The 25,296-nt window shown below is 46.5% G+C and overlaps 1 protein-coding gene across 1 annotated transcript in view; it reads right to left on the reverse strand.

The window, feature by feature from the left end:
• The window catches only part of SLC2A4 (solute carrier family 2 member 4), a 150,443-nt gene that overhangs the window by 56,838 nt on the left and 68,309 nt on the right, over window positions 1-25,296 (reverse strand). Inside the window, exon 3 of the mRNA XM_063449854.1 lies at window positions 22,772-22,941. Coding sequence (XP_063305924.1) covers window positions 22,772-22,941 — 170 coding nt within the window. The remainder of the gene's footprint in view (window positions 1-22,771; window positions 22,942-25,296) is intronic.

A 25,296-nucleotide genomic window follows, 5' to 3' on the forward strand; every position in this document is an offset into this window, starting at 1 on the left:
GGCAAGTTGTATTTTTGAGGATTAATTTTATTATTGAAAAACAACCATGTTCTCAATGAACCCAAAAAACTCATTAATATCAAAGCTGAATATTTTTGGAAGTAGTTTTTAGTTTGTTTTTAGTTTTAGCTATTTTAGGGGGATATCTGTGTGTGCAGGTGACTATTACTGTGCATAATTATTAGGCAACTTAACAAAAAACAAATATATACCCATTTCAATTATTTATTTTTACCAGTGAAACCAATATAACATCTCAACATTCACAAATATACATTTGTGACATTCAAAAACAAAACAAAAACAAATCAGTGACCAATATAGCCACCTTTCTTTGCAAGGACACTCAAAAGCCTGCCATCCAAACCCCTGTAGAAGCTATCACCTATTGTATCCCAACATTCCATGCAACACCATGGCAAGTAAGGGGAGCTACGCACCTCTCGCATCTACACGCGGCAGGCAAGCTACTGCCCTTCTCGAAATTGTGCAAGCTTTACGATGTACCACAAACATCCCAATACTCCTACATACAGCTCCAATCCTTCCTACATGGACGTAAGAAAGAACAAACACGCAATCATAGACAAACAGAGAAACTCTCGATATGGGAAAAAATAGGGATTTCTGGAATACCCCCGCTTACATTCAAACCACTATCTGAAAGCTACAAACTCATCCAACCATACCAGTCGTTTCACGACTCCACACAAGCACAACACTGGAGTTCTGACCTGCACACTAGTATATCAGAGGACACATGGAGGCATATAGCATCCTCGGTGCGGAAAGCAGTTAAATCTGCCCCACTTATAGAACAATATTACAAAACTGTGTATAGGTGGTACATGGTACCAACCCGCCTGCACAAATTGTACCCCCTCACACTCCCGACCTGCTGGAGATGCGCACAAGACCTTGGCTCAGTGATGCATATCTGGTGGAGATGCCCCAAACTGGAGAGGTATTGGAAGACTGTACAACAGATCATAGCTGACACCACAGACGTTGTCCTCGACCTAGACCCCCTAGTATTTCTCCTACTAGACACCCCACCTGACTTACCTGCCGTACCAAAAAAGCTAATATACCACATCCTACTAACGGCTCAAAGAGTAATAGCAAAGTCCTGGAAGTCCACCACTGTCCCTAGCATCCAACATCTCCTACAAGACATAGATAAACAACGAATCTATGAAACACAATACAAGACAATACTCTCTCATACACGATGTTATGGAGAAACATGGGAGCTGTGGAGCTCCTGGAGACGAAAAAACGCAGACTCCCCGGTACCGCAAGCTCCGGGGACAGCACAATAATACCTTCCTCGTAACACACATAGGACAAGTGTACGATACGTACTCAGATATGTCTTTATATACAGGATGAGTAACAGACATGGTTTGGGTAAATAGCAGAGGTGGGAGAAAGAAACAGAGGGGAAGATAGGAATATATGAAGGGCCGAGCTTGCCCACAGGAGAAGCACCAAGAATTGATAGCCAACGCGAGGGTTCAAAGCAATAGGAATGTGTACTAACTGTATTTCACCCATTAGCCTGTTATGACGTAATTGAAAAGCAGGGTTAGCAATGACTTCTAAGTAACACTATAACTTTGATGGAATTGGATTGTATAGCCGAAATGTAAATGAAATGTAAATCTGTATTGTGACTGCTTACCCCCCCCCCCTCCTTCCCTTTTTTCTTCTGTACCTACCCTACTCCCCCCCCCCCCCCCATTTTATGATATCTTGAAAACCAATAAACTTCAAATTAAAAAAAAAGCCTGCCATCCATGGATTCTGTCAGTGTTTTGATCTGTTCACCATCAACATTGCGTGCAGCAGCAACCACAGCCTCCCAGACACTGTTCAGAGAGGTGTACTGTTTTCCCTCCTTGTAAATCTCACATTTGATGATGGAACACAGGTTCTCAATGGGGTTCAGATCAGGTGAACAAGGAGGCCATGTCATTAGATTTTCTTCTTTTATACCCTTTCTTGCCAGCCACGATGTGGAGTACTTGGACGCGTGTGATGGAGCATTGTCCTGCATGAAAATCATGTTTTTCTTGAAGGATGCAGACTTCTTCCTGTACCACTGCTTGAAGAAGGTGTCTTCCAGAAACTGGCAGTAGGACTGGGAGTTGAGCTTGACTCCATCCTCAACCCGAAAAGGCCCCACAAGCTCATCTTTGATGATACCAGCCCAAACCAGTACTCCACCTCCACCTTGCTGGCGTCTGAGTCGGACTGGAGCTCTCTGCCCTTTACCAATCCAGCCACGGGCCCATCCATCTGGCCCATCAAGACTCACTCTCATTTCATCTGTCCATAAAACCTTAGAAAAATCAGTCTTGAGATATTTCTTGGCCCAGTCTTGACGTTTCAGCTTGTGTGTCTTGTTCAGTAGTGGTCGTCTTTCAGCCTTTCTTACCTTGGCCATGTCTCTGAGTATTGCACACCTTGTGCTTTTGGGCACTCCAGTGATGTTGCAGCTCTGAAATATGGGCAAACTGGTGGCAAGTGGCATCTTGGCAGCTGCACGCTTGACTTTTCTCAGTTCATGGGCAGTTATTTTGCGCTTTGGTTTTTCCACACGCTTCTTGCGACCCTGTTGACTATTTTGAATGAAACGCTTGATTGTTCGATGATCACGCTTCAGAAGCTTTGCAATTTTAAGAGTGCTGCATCCCTCTGCAAGATATTTCACTATTTTTGACTTTTCTGAGCCTGTCAAGTCCTTCTTTTGACCCATTTTGCAAAGGAAAGGAAGTTGCCTAATAATTATGCACACCTGATATAGGGTGTTGATGTCATTAGACCACACCCCTTCTCATTACAGAGATGCACATCACCTAATATGCTTAATTGGCAGTAGGCTTTCGAGCCTATACAGCTTGGAGTAAGACAACATGCATAAAGAGGATGATGTGGTCAAAATACTAATTTGCCTAATAATTCTGCACTCCCTGTACACCCAGTGGTACCCATCCCCTATAATCTGCTTGCTTTAATACCAGGTGGGGCAACCTACTATACCTTCCTAGACCTCAAAGATGCTTTCTTTTGTTTCTGGGTTACTGCTGAAAAATTATGTATGGGCCTTCCATACTTGGTAACTTAAGGGGGGATTTGAGTCAGTTGGGAGAAGGAATTACCCGGCAGCAGGTTGTAGAGTTGGGTAAAACTATGGAGGAGGTATAGAAATGGGTACAAGATAGATTACCTGTGAATAATTATCCACCTGTTCATTCTTACCATCCAGGGGATCAAGTGTGGATAAAAGAATGGAACACTGTTTCATTAGGTTCCAAGTGGAGAGGTCCCTATGTTGTTCTTTTATCTACCCCAACAGTTGTAAAGGTTGTAGAAGGGACTCCGTGGATTCATCACTCTAGGGTAAAAACAAAAAAAACAGCGACAAGCTACCATAGATCCAGAGAATCCTTGCAAGATCCGGTTGAAGCGTGTGACCGAGTTGGATTAAAAGTGGTTTTTGCGAAGATAATATTGTTAAAAGGGAACATCAACAAAGATCTACAAGTGAGTGTTTTTGACGGCCATAATAAAGCCTGACCACTCACCCACGTATCATAGCCAGGGTGTGGCGAAACCAGCTTCGCCACTGTGAACTGGAGAGGCCTGGTTGCTAGCCTCCTGCCCTGCGACTACGGCCCCTGGACATATTGCTCTATAAAAACTATATTTGGGCATGTAATAATTTATATTACTGATACTGGGCCTTTAAGGGCCATCCGTGAACTTATTTGGATTTTGGTGATACTGTACCTTTAAGACTGTGGAACATGGTACTTTAACCCTGCCTTTAATATCCTGTCTGTATTTCTATGTTGAGTTAACCTGGGATATAGATATGCAGTATTCATCTGATTGTTCGGTAGAATCACTCCATTTAGTATATTGAGTGAAACTACCGAACAACCAGACCACCCAGGAATAAGTGTGCCTCCAATTACAGTTTGCAACAATGTTGCAAACAGGTAATTGGCAATCTATGCAATGTATTCTGTGTCCTCTGGGTGGCCGCCATTCGGGAGCCGAACACGTGGCGGCGGCCATCTTAAACTACCGAACAGCGGTGTTTTGCCGTCGAGTGTCTGGAACTAAAATCGGACACTTGACTAGGCAAACACCGCTGAGACCTCCATACTTCCAGAGATTCGTATAGAAACTACCGAATGACCCGCCGTTCGGTAGAAAGAAACTCACGAACTAGGGGATTCATGCGAATCCCCCTTAGTCTCTATAACACCAGTAATTCGTCTGTTTCATTCACTTGTTTGTGACCAACCGCAGGGCCAAAATGCATGGAACTGTTTTCGGATACTTTGCCCATGCGGTCGGTCAAATCTTTGGAAACCCATATCTCCCGAACCATTCATCCGAATGACTCGAATTTTGAGTATGTTGTCCCCCTGAATAAGGGCTATCCAGCGATGCTGGATTTAAAGGTGTACCCCCTGTATTTGGGGTACATCCAGGAATTGGGAAAAAGGGTGTACGGTATAATTATGTTAAGTGTTAATCTAAGGGGAGGAAATGTGTGGGAGGTACATCCCTGTGATTGGTTAATTTCATCCTCCCCCTGGGAGTGTCCTGTATGTACTTGTTTGTAATAAAAGCCAGACTGGGTGTCCCAGTCCGGAGTTCCTGTTTTACCCTCAAAGTGATGTGTCGTCTCATTATTGGGGGAAGGATTTATTGCATGCTGTTCCAGTTGACTGCTAGGAGTACAAGCCTATTCGTATGGTTCCTATTCAATGGTCTACAGCATTCATACGCTTGGGAGAATTTAAAGGTTTCTCTGATTCGGTGATTGTGGTGTCTGCCAGAGTGCTTGGAGTCCTCAGGAAGCACTAGGAGCATCCATTAACGGAGGTACCAAGTCGGGGTGCCAGGCGATCCGTTACACAGGGTGTCGCGAAGGGACCTCTGTGAAGAAGAGCAGAACTCCATTCGCACGGACAAAGACTTAGGATGAAGACGTCGAAAGAAGTGCTTTTGATAATGTATATTTTTGTGTCTTTTTATATTCAGGAAGGTAGAGGTACCGACACTCCTAGCTGTGAGGTTTGCATTAAGACTACTATAACAGGTAATCATATTTCCCAGACCCTAATTTGGCATTCACAATATGAGTGTAAGGGATATGTGTCTAGGTGTAGATACCTAGGTATAGAATATAGTGTATGCCATTTAGGAGTAGGAGAACCTAAGTGCTTCAATCCAGAGTATCAACCCCGTACAATTTGGTTGACCCTCAGGAATGGAGATCCACAGGGGACCCTAATAAATAAGACTGTATTAGAAACCGTACATTCTTCGGGTGTTCTGCTATTTGATGCATGTAAAGCGATATCAAGTGGTAGAAAGCTGTGGAATGTATGTGGGGATCTTAAGTGGGAGAGAACGTATGGGTCTAATGATAAATATATTTGCCCCAGTAGTAAGTACAAATATATGGATCCAAAGTGCCCAAATAAAGATATAATTATTGTCCTTATTGGTCTTGTGTAGGGTGGGCAACCTGGGGACAGACAGTAGATAAGGATATGATCGTCACTAAGTTGCCTACCAAGCCATATTGTAAGTCTAGGGAGTGTAACCCAGTCCATATACTTATCAATGACCCAGAACGATTCATAGATAGGTTTGGGAACTTATTTGGGTTCCAGATATATGGAACAGGTTTGGATCCTGGGACAATATTATTTATATGAATAGAGACCGATACCGTAGCATCCCAAACTCATCAGGTTTTCCATTCTTTTTATGAAGAGATGAGTGTAGAAAATAAGATCCCCCATAATGCTAAGAACCTGTTTATTGATTTAGCCGAGAGTATTGCTGGTAGTCTTAATGTAACCAACTGCTATGTGTGTGGAGGTACTAACATGGGAGACCAATGGCCATGGGAAGCAAAGGAGGTAATTGTTACGGTTACCCTTAGTCTTGCTGAGAGTTGGACCGCTTAGTAGTCTGGATTCCTATTGCTGAAGAGAAGAGGAACTGCTTTCCATAGTATCCCATACGAGTCCTGTAAATGTAGAACAATCCCACTAGCTATAGCACAGCTAGGATACCCTTTTGCCCACAAAACGAGTCAAGGCTGCGATTTGAGGGTTAAACAAGAACTGAGGACTGGGGTGCCCAGCCTGCTTTTTATTGTGGTTACATACAAAAGGGACACTCCCAAGGGGAGGCATAAAATAACCAATCACATATTGGGTGCAACCCACAGGTCCCCTCCCCTCAGATAAACAGTTAAGACAATTATACTACACACATTTTCACCCACGTTCTGGATGTACCCCAGAACCAGGGGGTACACCTTTAAATCCTGCACCGCTGGATAGACCTCGTTCAGGAGAGCAACATATCCGAAAACTGGCTCGTTCGGATGAACGGTTCGGGAGTTATGGGTTTCCAAAGTTTGGACCGACCGCACAGACTTTCTAGCCGAAAATAGTTCCATACGTTTAGGCCTTGCGGTCGGTCTCTGTTCATGCGGTAAAACTCCACGAACCCCTTGCCATCCATAGCTATCCCAGGGGTCGCTGCACTCCCCATGCGAAGGGTGATCGTCCTACCGAACGGTGGACCGTTCGGTAGGTCCAGCACGAAGTTATGCTATCCTGGAGGTCTCAGCGGTGTTCGCCTGTTTGCGTCTCCGTTTTTAGTTCCAGACGGCTGCGGGCAAACACCGCTGGTCGTACGTAAGATGGCCGCGAACACGTGCAAAGTCCCGAAATGGCGGCCACCTATACGTTCACACAAAGGATTTGTGCTGAACCATATGAACGGCTGTAAACAAGTCAGAAGGGTGTAAATAGCACTAAAAGGCACATAGTAAAATACGGTTTTCGTAACAGTGCTCCCTTTTTGTGGAACACTCTGGCAGACACCGTCTGGCCCCTTTTCGGGGCAGACTAAGGCTGTCCAGACCGCCGGTTAGGCTGGGCTGAGGTCTGTTTGTCTGGACAACCCGTCGGCGTTGCCATTCTGTTTCACAGGTCTGTAGGTGATGGTAAAATTGAAGGGTTGCAACGATAAACTCCAACGTAATAGCCTGCCGTTATCGCCTGAGACCCGGTTTAGCCACACCAACGGGTTATGGTCGGTGACCAGAGTGAACTCTTGTCCATACAAATAGGGAGTCAATTTCTTTAATGCCCACACCAAAGCCAAGCACTCCTTTTCGACCGCTGCATAGCTGACTTCGCGGGGCAGGAGCTTCCGGCTGATGTAGGCAACTGGATGCTCCCCTCCGTCTTCGCCTACTTGGCTGAGGACGGCTCCCAGCCCGAACATGGAAGCGTCTGTATGGACAATAAAACGTTTGTTAAGGGCTGGGGCCGCCAAGACAGGAGCGTTAATCAGAGCATTTTTGAGCGCCTGGAAAGCTGTTTCACAGTGGGGAGACCACAGGACCTGTCGAGGTAAGTTTTTCTTGGTCAGGTCAGTCAGGGGTTTGGCAAGCGTGCTGTAGTCCGGTACAAATCGTCTGTAGTACCCTGTCGTGCCCAGGAAGGCTAGGACTTGAGTCTTAGTGATGGGGGTAGGCCAATTGGCGACAGCTTCTATCTTGGCCGGCTCTGGTCGCTGTTTCCCACACGCCACTCGGTGACCCAGGTACTGTACCTCAGCCATCCCAAAGTGGCATTTTTCTGGCTTCAGAGTCAGGCCAGCAGCCCGGATCTGATCCAGAACCATTCCTACGTGAGCTAAGTGGTCCTCCCAGGACTCACTGTGGATCGCTATGTCGTCCAGGTATGCGCAAGCAAAACTCTGGAAGCCATCCAGGAGTCTATCAACCAAGCGCTGGAATGTAGCTGGGGCATTCTTCATCCCAAACGGCATCACCTTAAACTGGTATAAGCTGAATGGGGTGATGAATGCCGACTTGGGGATAGCCTCCGGGGCCAGGGGAATCTGCCAGTAACCCTTGCAGAGGTCGATGGTGGTCAGGTAATTTCCCCTGGCTATACGATCCAGTAGCTCGTCTACCCTGGGCATAGGGTAAGCGTCCGTCACTGTCTTTTCATTGAGCCTCCGATAGTCTACGCAAAATCGGGTTGTCCCATCTTTCTTGGGCACCAGGACAACCGTGGAGGCCCACGGACTATCGGAGGGCTCAATTACCCTGAGTTGGAGCATCTCATCGACCTTCTTCATTCCTGTCCTAACTGCCTCGGGGATTCGGTACGGGGCCTGGCGTAAGGGGGCTTGTCCCTGAGTATCTACCTGGTGGGTGGTTAGGGTAGTGTACCCTGGCTTCTGGGAGAAGGTGAGGTTTTTGGACTGTAGGAGTTGGTTAAGCTGCTCCCTTTCAGTGGGGCTAAGTCGGTCTCCTATCTGAACCTGAGCTACGATATCGGTTGGGGGACTCTTTTCCAATAGGTCGGGAATGGGTAAGCTGTCGGGGTCTTCCTGAGGGGGACAACATACGGCCGTCACGTTCTCGGGTCGCTCCAAATATTCTTTGAGCATATTTACATGGAACGTCTTCCTAATATTGTTGTCGTGGCAGCTGGCTATTACATAGGTGGTGTCTCCTCGTTTCTCTACGATCTGGTAGGGGCCCTGCCAGGACGCCTGCAATTTATCTGTCTTCACCGGCTTAAGTACTAGTACCTTTTGTCCTATGGTGAAGATTCTTCTTCGGGCCCCCCGATCGTACCATACCCTCTGTCTTCTCTGGGCCGACTGGAGGTTAGCCTGTATGGATTTGGCTAATTGCTCCATTCGGTCTCTGAGTTCCAGCACGTATGGCACAATAGGGACACCGTCAGTTTCCATCTCTCCCTCCCAGTGCTCCCGGATCAGGTTTAGGGGTTCCCGTACCTTTCTTCCCTAGAGCAACTCGAAGGGAGAGAACCCTGTCGTTTCCTGGGGCACCTCCCGATACGCAAATAGGAGGTGCGGCAGGAAGCGTTCCCAGTCTCGGTATTCCTGAGTGAACGTCTTGAACATTTGTTTGAGGGTCCCATTGAACCTCTCACAAAGTCCGTTCATCTGGGGGTGGTATGGGGAGCTCAGGAGGGACTTGATTTTGCACACCTGCCAGAGTTGTTGGGTCAATTCGGCCGTAAATTGGGTGCCTCGGTCAGACAGGATTTCTCTTGGGAATCCTACCCGAGAGAACACTTGTACTAGGGCATTCGCTACCGTATCCGCTTGGATGTTGGATAGGGCGACAGCCTCTGGGTACCGGGTAGCGTAGTCCACTACGGTAAGGATGTAGCGCTTACCGGAGGGACTAGGGGTAGCCAGGGGTCCTACTAGGTCAATAGCAACCCTGCTGAAGGGTTCCTCTATAATGGGCATATTGACTAAATGGGCTTTAGGGTGATCTCCTCGCCTTCCTACTCGTTGACACACATCACAAGTATTACAGTAAGTCCTAACGTCAGCGTGTACCCCTGGCCAGAAGAACGTGTGGGTAATGCAGTGTAGTGTACAGGTTACAGCTAGGTGGCCTGCCAAGGGGATGTCATGTCCTATCTTGAGGATTTCTCGACGGTATTTGTGGGGCACTACCAGCTGTCGCCTACGTTGTCCCTTTTTCTCTGTCAAGCGGTACAGTTTCCCCTTTTCCCACAAAAATGTTTCGTTATCTGCCCCGCCCCCTCCGGTCTCAGCTCGTTCTCGGTATTTTTGTAAGGTCGGGTCCGTCTTAGACTCTGTCTCGAAAGCATCGGGGGTGTCCCAGGGTATGGGGCTTAACATGTCAGGCAAGGTCGGGGTGGGTTTTACCTGGGTCTCCCGCACTGGTGAGAGTTCTCGCTCTGTCCGGGCTTGGGCTCGAGTAGTCACTGGGTTCGCCTCGTTGTTGTATACTGGAGCATAGGCAGAAGTCATGGGGCCCAAATCGTTGCCCAGTAGTACTTCGGCAGGTAAATTATCCATTATGCCCACATTCACAGCCCCTTTTCCCGCTCCCCAATCAAGATGTACTTTAGCGGTCGGAATTTTGTACACATCCCCCCCCGCCACTCTAACGGCCACAGTCTGCCCTGATCGCTTGTGCTCCGGCACCAAATGACTCTGTACCAGCGTGATAGTAGCCCCGGTGTCTCTCAACCCCTCAGTAGACCGTCCCTCAAGTCATACCTTCTGCCGATGGTGCTGGCGGTTATCGGAGGCAGCATATACAGGGTCTGCCTCGTGAAGCGGCCCCAAATATTCCTCCATAGAAGCCTCTTGGTTGACACAGAGAGCCCAGGCAGGACGGTAGGACCCAGAGGGGTAATTGTAATTCCTGGGTGTCTGGTGCGTATTAAGGGGGCAGCTTGCCATGAAATGCCCGGGTTGTTTGCACCGGTGGCAAGTCGGTCTGGGACGCTCAGAGTTGTTATTGGGTGGTCCAACAGCGGGTACAACATCATCATCATCACACCGTACGTCCATCACAATGCTGCCTGCCTGAGACATATCCCTGTTATCTACATCCTCTGGCAATAATGGTTGTGCAGGCGGGTGAGTGGTATCTTGAGAGGTGCCCGAAGCTAAGCTGGAGAAGGATGGTGCGTCAAGGTTCCGAGCAGAAGCTGTAGAAGATTGGGTGTCCTGTGTTAGCCAGTCAACTATGTCCTCAGAACTTTTCAAGTTCAGGGTACCTGGCCTCTGAAAACTGGGCATTATTCTAGGGCAAAAGGGAATCACAGCACCACGATCATGATGGCCCCTGCGGGGTGGCCTGCCTCTGCCTGTCATTTTTTTTTGGATTAGTGGTTCTATGCGTGCAAGCTACTATGAGACCAGATATGAGTGGCACTGTGCAGTGGCAGAGGTTGGCAGAGTACACGCTGTAGGCCTGACACACCCGCTTGAAGACAACTAACTGCTATTCAATCTATAACAGTGAAAAAAGTTTTTGGGTTTTAAATGCACGCAATTGTGACACCAGATATGAGTGGCAATGTGCACTGGGAGAGGTTGGCAGAGTACACGCTGTTGGCCTGACACACAGACGCTTGCAGACAACTAACTGCTATTCAATCTATAACAGTGAAAAAAGTTTTTTGTTTTTAAATGCACGCTATTGTGACACCAGATATGAGTGGCAATGTGCACTGGCAGCGGTTGGCAGAGTACACGCTGTTGGCCTGACACACCCGCTTAAAGACAAGTAACTGCTATTCAATCTATAACAGTGAAAAAAGTTTTTTGTTTTTAAATGCACGCTATTGTGACACCAGATATGAGTGGCAATGTGCACTGGCAAAGGTTGGCAGAGTAAACGCTGTAGGCCTGACACATACGCTTGAAGACAACTAACTGCTATTCAATCTATAACAGTGAAAACATTTTTTTGTTTTTAAATGCACGCTATTGTTCCACCAGATATGAGTGGCACTATGCACTGGCAGAGTACACGCTGTTGGCCTGACACACAGACGCTTGCAGACAACTAACTGCTATTCAATCTATAACAGTGAAAAAAGTTTTTTGTTTTTAAATGCACGCTATTGTACCACCAGATATGAGTGGTGGCACTGGGCAAGTGGGCACAGTATCCACTGTGAGCCTGACACACAGACGCTTGCAGACAACTAACTGCTATTCAATCTATTACAGTGCAAAAAAGTTTGTGGGTTTTTAAATGCACGCTATTGTGCCACCAGTTATGAGTGGCACTGTGCACACTGGTAGAGTACACGCTGTTGGACTGACACACAGACGCTTGCAGACAACTAACTGCTATTCAATCTATAACAGTGAAAAAAGTTTTTTGTTTTTAAATGCACGCTATTGTGCCACCAGATATGAGTGGCACTGTGCACTGGCAGAGTACATGCTGTTGACCTGACACACAGACGCTTGCAGACAACTAACTGCTATTCAATCTATAACAGTGAAAAAAGTTTTTTGTTTTTAAATGCACGCTATTGTGACACCAGATATGAGTGGCAATCTGCACTGGCAGAGGTTGGCAGAGTACACACTGAACGCCTGACACCCACTTGAAGGACACTGACTGCTATTAGCTTACAGTGAAAAACTTTTTTCTTTTTAAAGGCACGCTATTGTGACACCAGATATGAGTGGTAAAGTACACTGGCGAGGTTGGCAGAGTACACGCTGAAGGCCTGACACCCAGACGCTTGCAGACAACTAACTGCTATTAGCTTACAGTGAAAAACGTTTTTTTCTTTTTAAAGGCACGCTATTGTGACACCAGATATGAGTGGCAAAGTGCACTTGCAGAGGTTGGCAGAGTACACGCTGAAGGCCTGACACCCAGACGCTTGCAGACAACTAACTGCTATTCAATCTATTACAGTGAAAACATTTTTTTTTTTAAATGCAAACTTAAGCTATTGTGACACCAGATATGAGTGGTGGCACTGGGCAAGTGGGCACAGTATCTACTGTGAGCCTGACACACAAACGGTTGCAGACAACTAACTGCTATTCAATCTATAAGAGTGAAAAAAGTTTTTTGGTTTTAAATGCACGCTATTGTGACACCAGATATGAGTGGCAATGTGCACTTGCAGAGGTTGGCAGAGTACACGCTGTAGGCCTGACACACCCGCTTGAAGACAACTAACTGCTATTCAATCTATAACAGTGAAAAAAGTTTTTTGGTTTTAAATGCACGCTATTGTGACACCAGATATGAGTGGCAATGTGCCCTGGCAGAGGTTGGCAGAGTACACGCTGAAGGCCTGACACCCACTTGAAGGACACTGACTGCTATTAGCTTACAGTGAAAAACGTTTTTGCTTTTTAAAGGCACGCTATAGTGACACCAGATATGAGTGGCAAAGTGCACTTGCAGAGGTTGGCAGAGCACACGCTGAAGGCCTGACACCCAGACGCTTGCAGACAACTAACTGCTATTAGCTTACAGTGAAAAACTGTTTTGCTTTTTATGTAAATCTTTCTTTTATTATGGCACATGCGTTATGGGGTACAGAATAAAGAGAGGAGGCAATGTGGGGTAACACACGTTAATGATAACAAGAAGACATTTAGTGCACTCCGAAGAAAGATTGCCATATTTTTTGTGTTTTAAAACATCATGGGAACAGTATAATGATACAAGCTTGGTAACTATAACGAGTTAGGTTAAGTTAAAGAGAGTAATTACTGCTTAACAGTGTTTATGAAGTATGCATATTCATCCAAACATTACTAGCCTGTTTGAGAATGGCCACGTTTTTAACTCTTATTGTACGGTGTGACGAAACCAATCTCGCCACATTGTATTGGAGGAGCCTGGTTGCCCGCCTGCTGCCTTTGGACTATGGCCCTGGGAGATTGGGCCCTTTACAAACAGTATTCGGCCCTAACAGAGTGCATGTCACTCATTCTGGCCCTTTAAATACAGTGGGGCCATTCGGTACTTGCCCTGTGTGAGCAGTGATACCCCCCAGATAGCTATGCCATGGAGCCTATTCATATAATGAAAGACTATGGGAAAGACTTTGGCTCCATGGCAATTAAACTTTATTTGTGTGGTCTGCGTGCCATTCACCTAATAATGTGCATGCAGACCTGAGCTATCTGGGGATATGTTAAATGTCTGTGTTTAATGTATAAAATATGACTTTATGTATTTTAAAGAGTTTTATGTTGTTTTGCAACCATGTGGTTAATGGAGTCTGCCTCTAGTCCTGGATAATTAGATTTCTTCTCCAATTATCTCCAGGGCAGAAGGGAGGAAGCCAGGATGCATTGTGGGGATGTTTTACTTTTACTGTTTGCGCCAGGGAGAATAAAAGATACTTTTATTAACTTTTGAACCCCTGGTCTGATTCATGCCATTTTTTAATATGTTGTTCCCCTGAATGGATTGATTGTGGATATGTATTTTTATGTGAATGTGATGTATGGTTTTAAAGTTATGAAAGTTGTGTAAAAGTATATTTTGAACTGTACACATAATGGGATTAAGTGTCACACTAAGGGGAGGGGATGTGTGGGAGGTAACATCTATGTTATTGGTTATTTTATGCCTCCCCCTGGGTGTGGCCTGTATGTGTACTCATGTAATAAAAACCAGGCTGGGTGCCCAGCACCTCAGACCACTGCTTGACCTTCAACACGGAGCCTTGTCTCGTTCTTGGGGGGATTCACTGTATGCTGTTGGAGATTTGACTGCTAGGAGTGTAAGCTGATGTCTGCTTTTCCTATTCATCTGCTAGCAGCTATTTGTGAGGTTCCAGCTGGAGTGCTACCTTATTCACCTATATCCAGTTCGTGAGTTCTGATGTTCTGCAGTAGCTGTGCCTTTCTGAGAAAAGGGGATTATCGCCTAAACGGATTTTAACCCCTCATATGCTGAAACGGTCCGTTACAATTGGTGGCAGCGGTGGGATCGTTCCTACAGCCAGAAGGACAGCTACAGAACACCATTTCTTTGGATTTACAATTTGAGGACAACGCATGTCTGAGTACAGCGACCCTGACAGCACCAGGATGGAACCAGCAGTGGAGTACAATAAGGGTGACATGGATGACCGGGATGCAATAAGGAAAGGCATCTGGTACCAGGCCCTGGATAATGTACAATACCAGCGGGGTGAGAGTCTCCCCAGTGAAGAGCAGCGGTTGCAGAAGCAAGTGACCCTGCGGATGCCCTTCCTGGGAGAGCAGCCCCTGGAGGAATGGGTGAAGGAACTAGAGCACCGGGTATGGCAGGAGCTATGGCTGGAGGATGCCTACCAGGCGCTCTGGTGGTATATGGCACAGTATATACCCTGGACAGCCGAACATGACAAGCCAGAGGGAGAGGAGTTTGATGGTCCTGGCTTGTTATGGGAGTCCTTTGCAGAGCCTGGCTTCGGGAGCCCTGCGCAAACCAGACTGCAGGACATTTTCTATGAGAGGGAGGCTAGGCATGAGTGGGATGACCCCCATGAGGTAGAGCAAGACCTGGCTCACCTAGCAACCCTGGAGTGGGAACTGGAGCAAAACTACCAAGATCTCTTCCACTTCATTGGGAAGGCTCAGCAGGACAGTAAGGTGACAGACCCAGATCCAGACCCCTTCCGCTGGGAAGATATTGTAGAGATTTACTGGGAAGAACCCCAGGTGGCCGGTAGAGATGGGACCGAGGTCTCTCCACCGGTCCTGCAGGGAATTGGGAGCCCAGTCTCCATTCCCCAGCGGCAGGCTGAGTTACAGGGGGCAGAGGTAGTTGGTCCTACCCCCCAGCAGCAGAGTGATATGCCAGGAAGGCAGTGTGAAGTGCAGGGAGAGGAGAGCAGCGTCCTCCCTCCCCAGCGGCAGGCTGAGTTACAGGGGGCAGAGGTAGTTGGTCCTACCCCCCAGCAGCAGAGTGATATGCCGGGAAGGCAGTGTGAAGTGCAGGGAGAGGAGAGCAGCGTCCTCCCTCCCCAGCGGCAGGCTGAGTTACAGGGGGCAGAGGTAGTTGGTCCTACCCCCCAGCAGCAGCGTGATTTTTTGGGAATAGAGAGCACAGTCTCCTTTCCCCAGCGGCAGAGTGTCCAGCAGGGAATAGAGAGCCCAGTCTCCTTTCCCCAGCAGCAGGACACTGTATTGGGAGAAGAGACAGTCGGTCTCCCTCCACAGATGATGGAAGTATGTATGGGAGAGGAGCTTGCTACCACCTCTCCCCAGCGGCGGATCATTGATATGCAGGGAATAGAGAGCCCAGTCTCCTTTCCCCAGCGGCAGAGTGTCCAGCAGGGAATAGAGAGCCCAGTCTCCTTTCCCCAGCAGCAGGACACTGTATTGGGAGGAGAGACAGTCGGTCTCCCTCCACAAAGGTGGAAAGTATGTATGGGAGAGGAGCTTGCTACCACCTCTCCCCAGCGGCGGATCCGTAATGTGCAGGGAATAAAGAGCCCAGTCTCCTTTCCCCAGCGGCAGAGTGTTCTAGTGGGAGAGGAGCCTGTTACCCCCTCTCCCCAGCGGCAGCTTAATATACCAGGGGGAGACTGTAAACCCCCCACCGGTGCAGATGGGACCGTGGTCTCTGCACTCACCACACAGGGGGTAGGGACGGTCGGTCCTACCCCCCCACGACAGAGCTGTGTATCAAAGGCGGAGACAACCGGTCTCCCCACTCAGCAGCAAAGCTATGCAACTAAGGGGGAGACAGTCCGTCTCCAGCAACCAGGCTCCAACCAGACTACTCCGGTGGTAGTGCTGGCACCAGGACAGAGTACCGCTGGTCTCTGCCCACTCAGCAACCCACCAAGGCAGCCTACCAGTCCCCTACACAGCCGTGGTGAGGCACCTGGACATGGACAAACTTCTCCTCTACCCAGGTGTAGTAACTATTTATTGTGGGTGGGCTGTACTGTTTTTTTTTGCTTTATGGGTGGGTTGCTGGACTAACAAGGGCACTGACCGGCAGGAGGTCAGGTACCCTGTTAGTCTTTTTGGAAAGGGGGAGAGATGTGACGAAACCAATCTCGCCACATTGTATTGGAGGAGCCTGGTTGCCCGCCTGCTGCCTTTGGACTATGGCCCTGGGAGATTGGGCCCTTTACAAACAGTATTCGGCCCTAACAGAGTGCATGTCACTCATTCTGGCCCTTTAAATACAGTGGGGCCATTCGGTACTTGCCCTGTGTGAGCAGTGATACCCCCCAGATAGCTATGCCATGGAGCCTATTCATATAATGAAAGACTATGGGAAAGACTTTGGCTCCATGGCAATTAAACTTTATTTGTGTGGTCTGCGTGCCATTCACCTAATAATGTGCATGCAGACCTGAGCTATCTGGGGATATGTTAAATGTCTGTGTTTAATGTATAAAATATGACTTTATGTATTTTAAAGAGTTTTATGTTGTTTTGCAACCATGTGGTTAATGGAGTCTGCCTCTAGTCCTGGATAATTAGATTTCTTCTCCAATTATCTCCAGGGCAGAAGGGAGGAAGCCAGGATGCATTGTGGGGATGTTTTACTTTTACTGTTTGCGCCAGGGAGAATAAAAGATACTTTTATTAACTTTTGAACCCCTGGTCTGATTCATGCCATTTTTTAATATGTTGTTCCCCTGAATGGATTGATTGTGGATATGTATTTTTATGTGAATGTGATGTATGGTTTTAAAGTTATGAAAGTTGTGTAAAAGTATATTTTGAACTGTACACATAATGGGATTAAGTGTCACACTAAGGGGAGGGGATGTGTGGGAGGTAACATCTATGTTATTGGTTATTTTATGCCTCCCCCTGGGTGTGGCCTGTATGTGTACTCATGTAATAAAAACCAGGCTGGGTGCCCAGCACCTCAGACCACTGCTTGACCTTCAACACGGAGCCTTCTCTCGTTCTTGGGGGGATTCACTGTATGCTGTTGGAGATTTGACTGCTAGGAGTGTAAGCTGATGTCTGCTTTTCCTATTCATCTGCTAGCAGCTATTTGTGAGGTTCCAGCTGGAGTGCTACCTTATTCACCTATATCCAGTTCGTGAGTTCTGATGTTCTGCAGTAGCTGTGCCTTTCTGAGAAAAGGGGATTATCGCCTAAACGGATTTTAACCCCTCATATGCTGAAACGGTCCGTTACATACGGTAAGATTAGGCACGCTTTGTAGTTGCTAACAATCGGTAGATATCACACAGCATCAACAACATATATAGACATGACATATATAGATACCACTTCGCTGAACTGTAAGGTAGATGCTAGAGTAACTAAAATCTGGCTAACGTTTTGGTCAATTGCTGAAATGCAGTGAGAGGGTTAATAAAAGGAGTATTCAACATTTGTAAGCATTGCTAAGCATACTCGTTGTGTTAATGCTAGTGAAAGGCTCTGAAAGCAGGCCAGAAGGTATACATGTCCACTAGTATATGAAAGTCATACGTTGAGGTAACGTTGGCGGCTCTAAGCGGCCACACAAGTACAGCAGTGTTAGGGTATCCCAAGTCCTGTTCGGTGTCTAGGCTGGTGGCTGGAGTGTGGGCTGTTGAGACACTTCACCCGATGCCACTACGGTGCTTCCAGAGGCAGACCACCCCGTGGCCCGGCGTGGTGCTCTCAGCAACGTGTCTGCCCGGATTCTCCTGATTCCCTGCTCTCCGCCTGCTTTTTCCGGGTGTATGGAGTCTGGGGACCCTGTGTCTTCGGCCCGAGGCCTTAGTAGGGGTTCTTGCCACATGTCCATTGACCCCATCAACAAGGTCGTGGGCCCAAGGATTTGCCATTGCTTGGCTGTCCCCTCGGGTGTATGGGTGGCGTGGGAAGGTTATCTCCTGACGAACCCCCAGCTCGGAAGAAGAGCGTGTGGCCCCTTTGGTGGCTAAGTGCGCTTGGCGGTGTGTCTGGAATGTGCTCAGGAGCTTGTTTGGGTCGGGTTCTACCTCCGCCCCATGATTGCCGACATGGTTTGGCGAGGCCTCGCTTAGGCTCCACGTGGGACCCAGCCGTGGAGCTCTGTTAGGGTCCGCTGGTGCCGCCGGGTGGCAGACAGGTCGGACAAACTGGTGGGGGTTATTCTTGGGTGTGGGGGTGTGAGTGCCGGAGTCCGGTGAACTCAGTGTGCTCTTGGGCCCAGATGATTTTTGGCTTTGTTTCCGTTGGGGGGCCGCCTTTGCTTTCCGTGAGGGGATCACACATATACGGCGCCGGGTAGCCGGGTGGATCCAGGCCGCCATCTCTCTTAACTCTCGCTTGTACGGCTGTCTCCGGGTATCGTGCCCCCTCCACATGCGTGTGCATAGCCGGTGGAAGAACTCCAGGGCGTCTCTGGGTGGCTTAATAAGTGTGGGGTTGGTCCTGGGTTGCGTCCGTGCCTCCAGTTCAGCGAGGCCTAGTCGGTCTCGCTTAGGTGTGGGTGGCGACGCTTGGTCTGACCGCTGTGTGGGGATGATCGCCCCCTGTGAGGACCGGGATGTCCCCCGCCGGTCCAAAGGGGGGGGGGTAGCAGGGCTGAGGTGAAGTCTGGTTCGTGAGCGCATTCCGCGCCAGGGGATCGTCCGCCTCCCCCGGGCCTCAGGCTCCGCACCTGTGCAGGCCGCATGGTCGTTGTAGGTTTTTCAGAGTCCCTCCGGTGTCGGACAGGTATCGTTTTGTTTGTGTGGTTGCGCTGTGTCTATTTCCAGGCAACGTGGGTAGCTGCGGTTATCGTGTCGATCAGAATCAGCGTGTTTATGCTCTGTATAGAGAGAGCTCTCGAAGTGTGCGACCGGCCATCTTGGCTGTCAGGCCCCGCCCCCTTTTTGCTTTTTAAAGGCACGCTATTGTGACACCAGATATGAGTGGCGAAGTGCACGCTGAAGGCCTGACACCCGCTTGAAGGACACTGACTGCTATTAGCTTACAGTGAAAAACTTTTTTGCTTTTTAAAGGCACGCTATAGTGACACCAGATATGAGTGGCAAAGTGCACTTGCAGAGGTTGGCAGAGTACACGCTGAAGGCCTGACACCCACTTGAAGGACATGCACGCTATTGTGCCACCAGATATGAGTGGCACTGTGCACACTGGCAGAGTACTCGCTGTTGGCCTGACACACAGACGCTTGCAGACAACTAACTGCTAATTAATCTATTTCAGTGAAAACATTTTTTTTGTTTTTAAATGCAAGCTTAAGCTATTGTGACACCAGATATGAGTGGTGGCACTGGGCAAGTGGGCACAGTATCCACTGTGAGCCTGACACAGAAGCTGGCAGACAACTAACTGCTATTCAATCTATTACAGTGAAAAAACATTTTTTGTTTTTAAATGTCAAGCTTAAGCTATTGTGACACCAGATATGAGTGGTGGCACTGGGCAAGTGGGCACAGTATCCACTGTGAGCCTGACACAGAAGCTGGCAGGCAGGCAACTTCTATTCAATCTATTACAGTAAAAAAAAAATTGTTTTTAAATGCAAGCTTAAGCTATTGTGACACCAGATATGAGTGGTGGCACTGGGCAAGTGGGCACAGTATCGACTGTGAGCCTGACACACAGACGGTTGCAGACAACTAACTGCTATTCAATCTATAGCAGTGAAAAAAGTTTTTTGGTTTTAAATGCACGCTATTGTGACACCAGATATGAGTGGCAATGTGCACTTGCAGAGGTTGGCAGAGTACACGCTGTAGGCCTGACACACCCGCTTGAAGACAACTAACTGCTATTCAATCTATAACAGTGAAAAAGGTTTTTGGGTTTTAAATGCACGCTATTGTGACACCAGATATGAGTGGCAATGTGCACTGGCAGAGGTTGGCAGAGTAAACGCTGAAGGCCTGACAACGACTTGAAGGAAACTGACTGCTATTAGCTTACAGTGAAAAACTTTTTTGCTTTTTAAAGGCACGCTATTGTGACACCAGATATGAGTGGTAAAGTACACTGGCAGAGGTTGGCAGAGTACACGCTGAAGGCCTGACACCCAGACGCTTGCAGACAACTAACTGCTATTAGCTTACAGTGATAAACTTTTTTCTTTTTAAAGGCACGCTATTTTGACACCAGATATGAGTGGCAAAGTGCACTTGCAGAGGTTAGCAGAGTACACGCTGAAGGCCTGACACCCACTTGAAGTACACTGACTGCTATAAGCTTACAGTGAAAAACTTTTTTGCTTTTTAAAGGCACGCTATAGTGACACCAGATATGAGTGGCAAAGTGCACTTGCAGAGGTTGGCAGAGTACACGCTGAAGGCCTGACACCCACTTGAAGGACACTGACTGCTATTAGCTTACAGTGAAAAACTTTTTTGCTTTTTAAAGGCACGCTATTGTGACACCAGATATGAGTGGTGGCACTGGGCAAGTGGGCACAGTATCCAATGTGAGCCTGACACAGAAGCTGGCAGGCAGGCAACTGCTATTCAATCTATTACAGTGAAAACATTTTTTTTGTTTTTAAATGCAAGCTTAAGCTATTGTGACACCAGATATGAGTGGTGGCACTTTGGCAAGTGGGCACAGTATCCACTGTGAGCCTGACACAGAAGCTGGCAGACAACTAACTGCTATTCAATCTATTACAGTAAAAAAAATATTTTTGTTTTTAAATGCAAGCTTAACCCCTTAAGGACCAAACTTCTGGAATAAAAGGGAATCATGACATGTCACACATGTCATATGTCCTTAAGGGGTTAAACTATTGTGACACCAGATATGAGTGGTGGCACTGGGCAAGTGGGCACAGTATCCACTGTGAGCCTGACACAGAAGCTGGCAGGCAGGCAACTGCAACTACATTACACACACACAAAAAAAAAGCAGACTGATGTTTTAGCCCTAAAAAGGGCTTTTTGGGGTGCTGTCCTTACAGCAGAGATCAGATGAGTCCTTCAGGACTGTAGTGGACACTGAATACCCTAGCCTAGCTATCAATTTCCCTATCAAATGAGCAGCAGCTACACTTTCCCTCCTCTATCTAAGAATGCAGCTTCAGAATGAATCTAAAATGGAGGCTGTACAGGAGGTGGGAGGGTCTGGAAGCGAGGGTCTTCTGCTAATTTGCTGGAATGTGTCTGCTGACTGTGAGGCACAGGGTCAAAGTTTACTCAATGATGACGAATAGGGGGCGGATCGAACCGCGCATGTGTTCGCCCGCCGTGGCAAACGCGAACACGCTATGTTCGCCGGGAACTATTCGCCGGTGAACAATTCGGTACATCACTATTTGCAGTATGAGATGGTGCATTGTCATGCATGAAGATGATTTTATTACGGAAAGCATAGTTCTTCCTTCTGTACCAGGGAAGAAAGTGGTCAGTCAGAAACTCCACATACTTTGCAGAGGTCATCTTTACACCTTCGGGGACCCTAAAGGGACCGACCAGCTCTCTTCTCATGATTCTGGCCCAAAACATGACTCCATCACCGCCTTGGAACAGGGTGGCCGTCCACCAACCATCCACTACTCCATCCATCTGGACCATCCAGGGTTGCACGGCACTCATCAGTGAACAGGACTGTTTTAAAATTAGTCTCCATGTATTTTTCTGCCCAATGCAGCAGTTTCTGCTTGTGAGCAATGGTTAGTGGTGGCCGAATAGAAGGTTTATGCTCAGTTGCAAGACTCTGTAGGACTCTACACCTTGATGCCCGTGGGCCTCCAGAGGCACCAGCAGCTTCAAATATCTGTTTGCTATGTAATGGTATTTTAGCAGCTGCTCTCTTGATCCGATGCATGGATCTGGCAGAAATCTTCCTCAATGTGCCTTTATCTGCACAAACCCGTCTGTGCTCTGAATCAGCCACAAATCTCTTAATAGTGCGATGATCACGCTTAAGCTTTCTCGAAATATCTAATGTTTTCATACCTCGTCCAAGGCATTGAACTATTTCACTCTTTTCGGCAGCAGAGAGATCTTTTTTCTTCCCCATATTGCATGAAAATGGTGCTCTGCTTAATAATGTGGAACACCCTCCTTTAGTAGTTTTTTCCTTAAATTGGGCTCACCTGGCAATCTAATTATCACAGGTGTCCGAGATTGTTTTCAGTGATCAAAAGAGCCCTGAGACACAATGCCATCCATGAGTTAAACTGAAAAACAAAATATTTAATCTTTGTGACACTTAAATAGAATTTGCATAATAGTTTGGTACAGGGTGTAGTGATGTCACACAGACATAGTGACATCAGATGATATAGTGAGGTCATACAGACATAGTGACACCAGATGGATATGTTGAAGTCACATAGAGAGAGTGACATTGTGATTATAGTGAGGGCACACAGAAAGATTGACATCAAATTAAATAGTGAGGTCACACAAAGAGGGCTACAGAATCTGTTGGCGCTATATAAATGGCAATAATAATATTAATAATAATAAGAACGACTTTTAACACTCACCTCCCTAGCCACTGGGATATGACTCCCACACTGAGTGATGACACCATTCCCCCAATGGAGAAAATGGCAACAGAGAGAGACCACAATGTTCTCAGGAGAGCAGGGTCTATTGGAGGGGAGCCCGGTTCACTTCGACTAATCCAGGATTCATTATAGCTCTGCTCAATGATCTGAGGGAGAGAAATAGTTAGTACATAGAGTAAGAGATCCAATCAACCCAATATACCATGCATTACAGTACTATATGACATTAACTCATCCTCCTTATCTAACTGTATGGGCACACTTTCATTAGATATCTTATACACACCCGCAATAATACGGTTAGGTACTTAATAGGACAATATGGGATGTATGTACTTTCCACCCCTTTCGTGATCGGAAGCTGGTGGATGCCTCATAACTCCTGATTGTCTAAAACTATAATCCTTTATTAGTGGTTTATCCATGGTGCTGAAGGGGTTTTCAGTGTACCTACATTTTTCTTGTGGGCGGTGGTATTTGAAATAAGGGGCGGAGTGGGTCCGTAACGATCCCCGCCTTGACACGTCAAAGATAAGTCTGATTGGATGCGCTCGTTTGGAGGCGGGGCAACGTGGCGTTTATATTTAGTCCAATTTAGTTTTGCCAGGAGCTCTTGATGGTACGCCGAGACGCGCGTTGAGCGTTTCTCTTTGCCGGTTTTTGTTTTTACTCTGGGTGACTTTGATGGGGTTCATGATGGTATTTCTGGAGAGTGGGGGTTGTCAGGGTTAACCATTCGGTAGGCTGCCGTGAAGCAGCAGCAATAGTATATGATAGATTTTGTATCTATTTTTTAGGGCAAGTGTAAGAAACAGTTGGTGATTGTATGAGGCTTTATTGTTTTCAGGGGCTGTTTGTACAGCGATTATATCGGCGGGTGGGCGATCTATGCATGGTAGGTGGTGTAGACGTATATCCACTGTATTGGTTTCGCCCAAACCTACTTTTTATTATTTTCTGAGGTATAAGGCAACAACGAACAGCTACCTTGGTAACTCTTTAATCACTGACTTATATATCATTTTCCCCTTTCTTTTGTTCTCTGTCTACCTTTTGATGTTAAGATACCCTGTGTACTACACCCTCTCTCTAATGTAGCAGTTTAATCAATAGGAGACCGGTAGCTCTTTTGTCCATATTGTAGCAAGTTCATAAATGATCTATTCGGTATATTGGACACTTAGTATTGGATACATGATTGTATTCACTGAGTCCAGTTGAACTTTGTGTACATTTGCTACATTTTAGATACAAGGAATGTTAAACCTGGTTATTAAGTGTCTACTCCTCTCTTGACTTTGATATCTTGTTAATAGGGGGATCTCCATATTTAGCCATTTATAACCCCAGCCACACACGTTATATACCATTTTTTGGAGTACTCTACTTAAAGAATATATTGGAAGTTCTTATTCCTTCACTACACTCCTGGTATCTGTGCGGCATTTTTGACTTAGTCCCACTTGGGTTTCACATTTTTTCATGTGTGCAAGACTTCACATTCATTATTATCATTATAATTTTTTTGTTTCGGCTAATAAAGGTTATACCATTAATACGAATTTTAATTAATAGAGATATCCTTTAGTGGAGATGACATCCACCCGCTTTCTGCTGGTGGGTGATCCACCCCACTTCTTTCTTTTTCTGTTATCTAATACCCACCGAGATCTACAGTATTATATGACATTAACTTATCCTCCTTATCTAATACTGACCGAGTACTACAGTATTATATGACATTAACTTATCCTCCTTATCTAATACTGACCGAGTACTACAGCATTATATGACATTAACTTATCCTCCTTATCTAATACTGACCGAGTACTACAGTATTATATGACATTAACTTATCCTCCTTATCTAATACTGACCGAGTACTACAGTATTATATGACATTAACTTATCCTCCTTATCTAATACTGACCGAGTACTACAGTATTATATGACATTAACTTATCCTCCTTATCTAATACTGACCGAGTACTACAGTATTATATGACATTAACTTATCCTCCTTATCTAATACTGACCGAGATCTACAGCATTATATGACATTAACTTATCCTCCTTATCTAATACCCACCGAGATCTACAGTATTATATGACATTAACTTATCCTCCTTATCTAATACCCACCGAGATCTACAGTATTATATGACATTAACTTATCCTACGTATCTAATACTGACCGGGTACTACAGTATTATATGACATTAACTTATCCTCCTTATCTAATACTGACCGAGTACTACAGTATTATATGACATTAACTTATCCTCCTTATCTAATACTGACCGAGTACTACACTATTACATGACATTAACTTATCCTCCTTATCTAATACTGACCGAGTACTACAGTATTAAATGACATTAACTTATCCTCCTTATCTAATACTGACCGAGTACTACAGTATTATATGACATTAACTTATCCTCCTTATCTAATACTGACCGAGTACTACAGTATTATATGACATTAACTTATCCTCCTTA

This window comes from Pelobates fuscus, chromosome 3 (genome assembly GCF_036172605.1).
Source record: "Pelobates fuscus isolate aPelFus1 chromosome 3, aPelFus1.pri, whole genome shotgun sequence".
Lineage (NCBI taxonomy): Eukaryota > Metazoa > Chordata > Amphibia > Anura > Pelobatidae > Pelobates > Pelobates fuscus.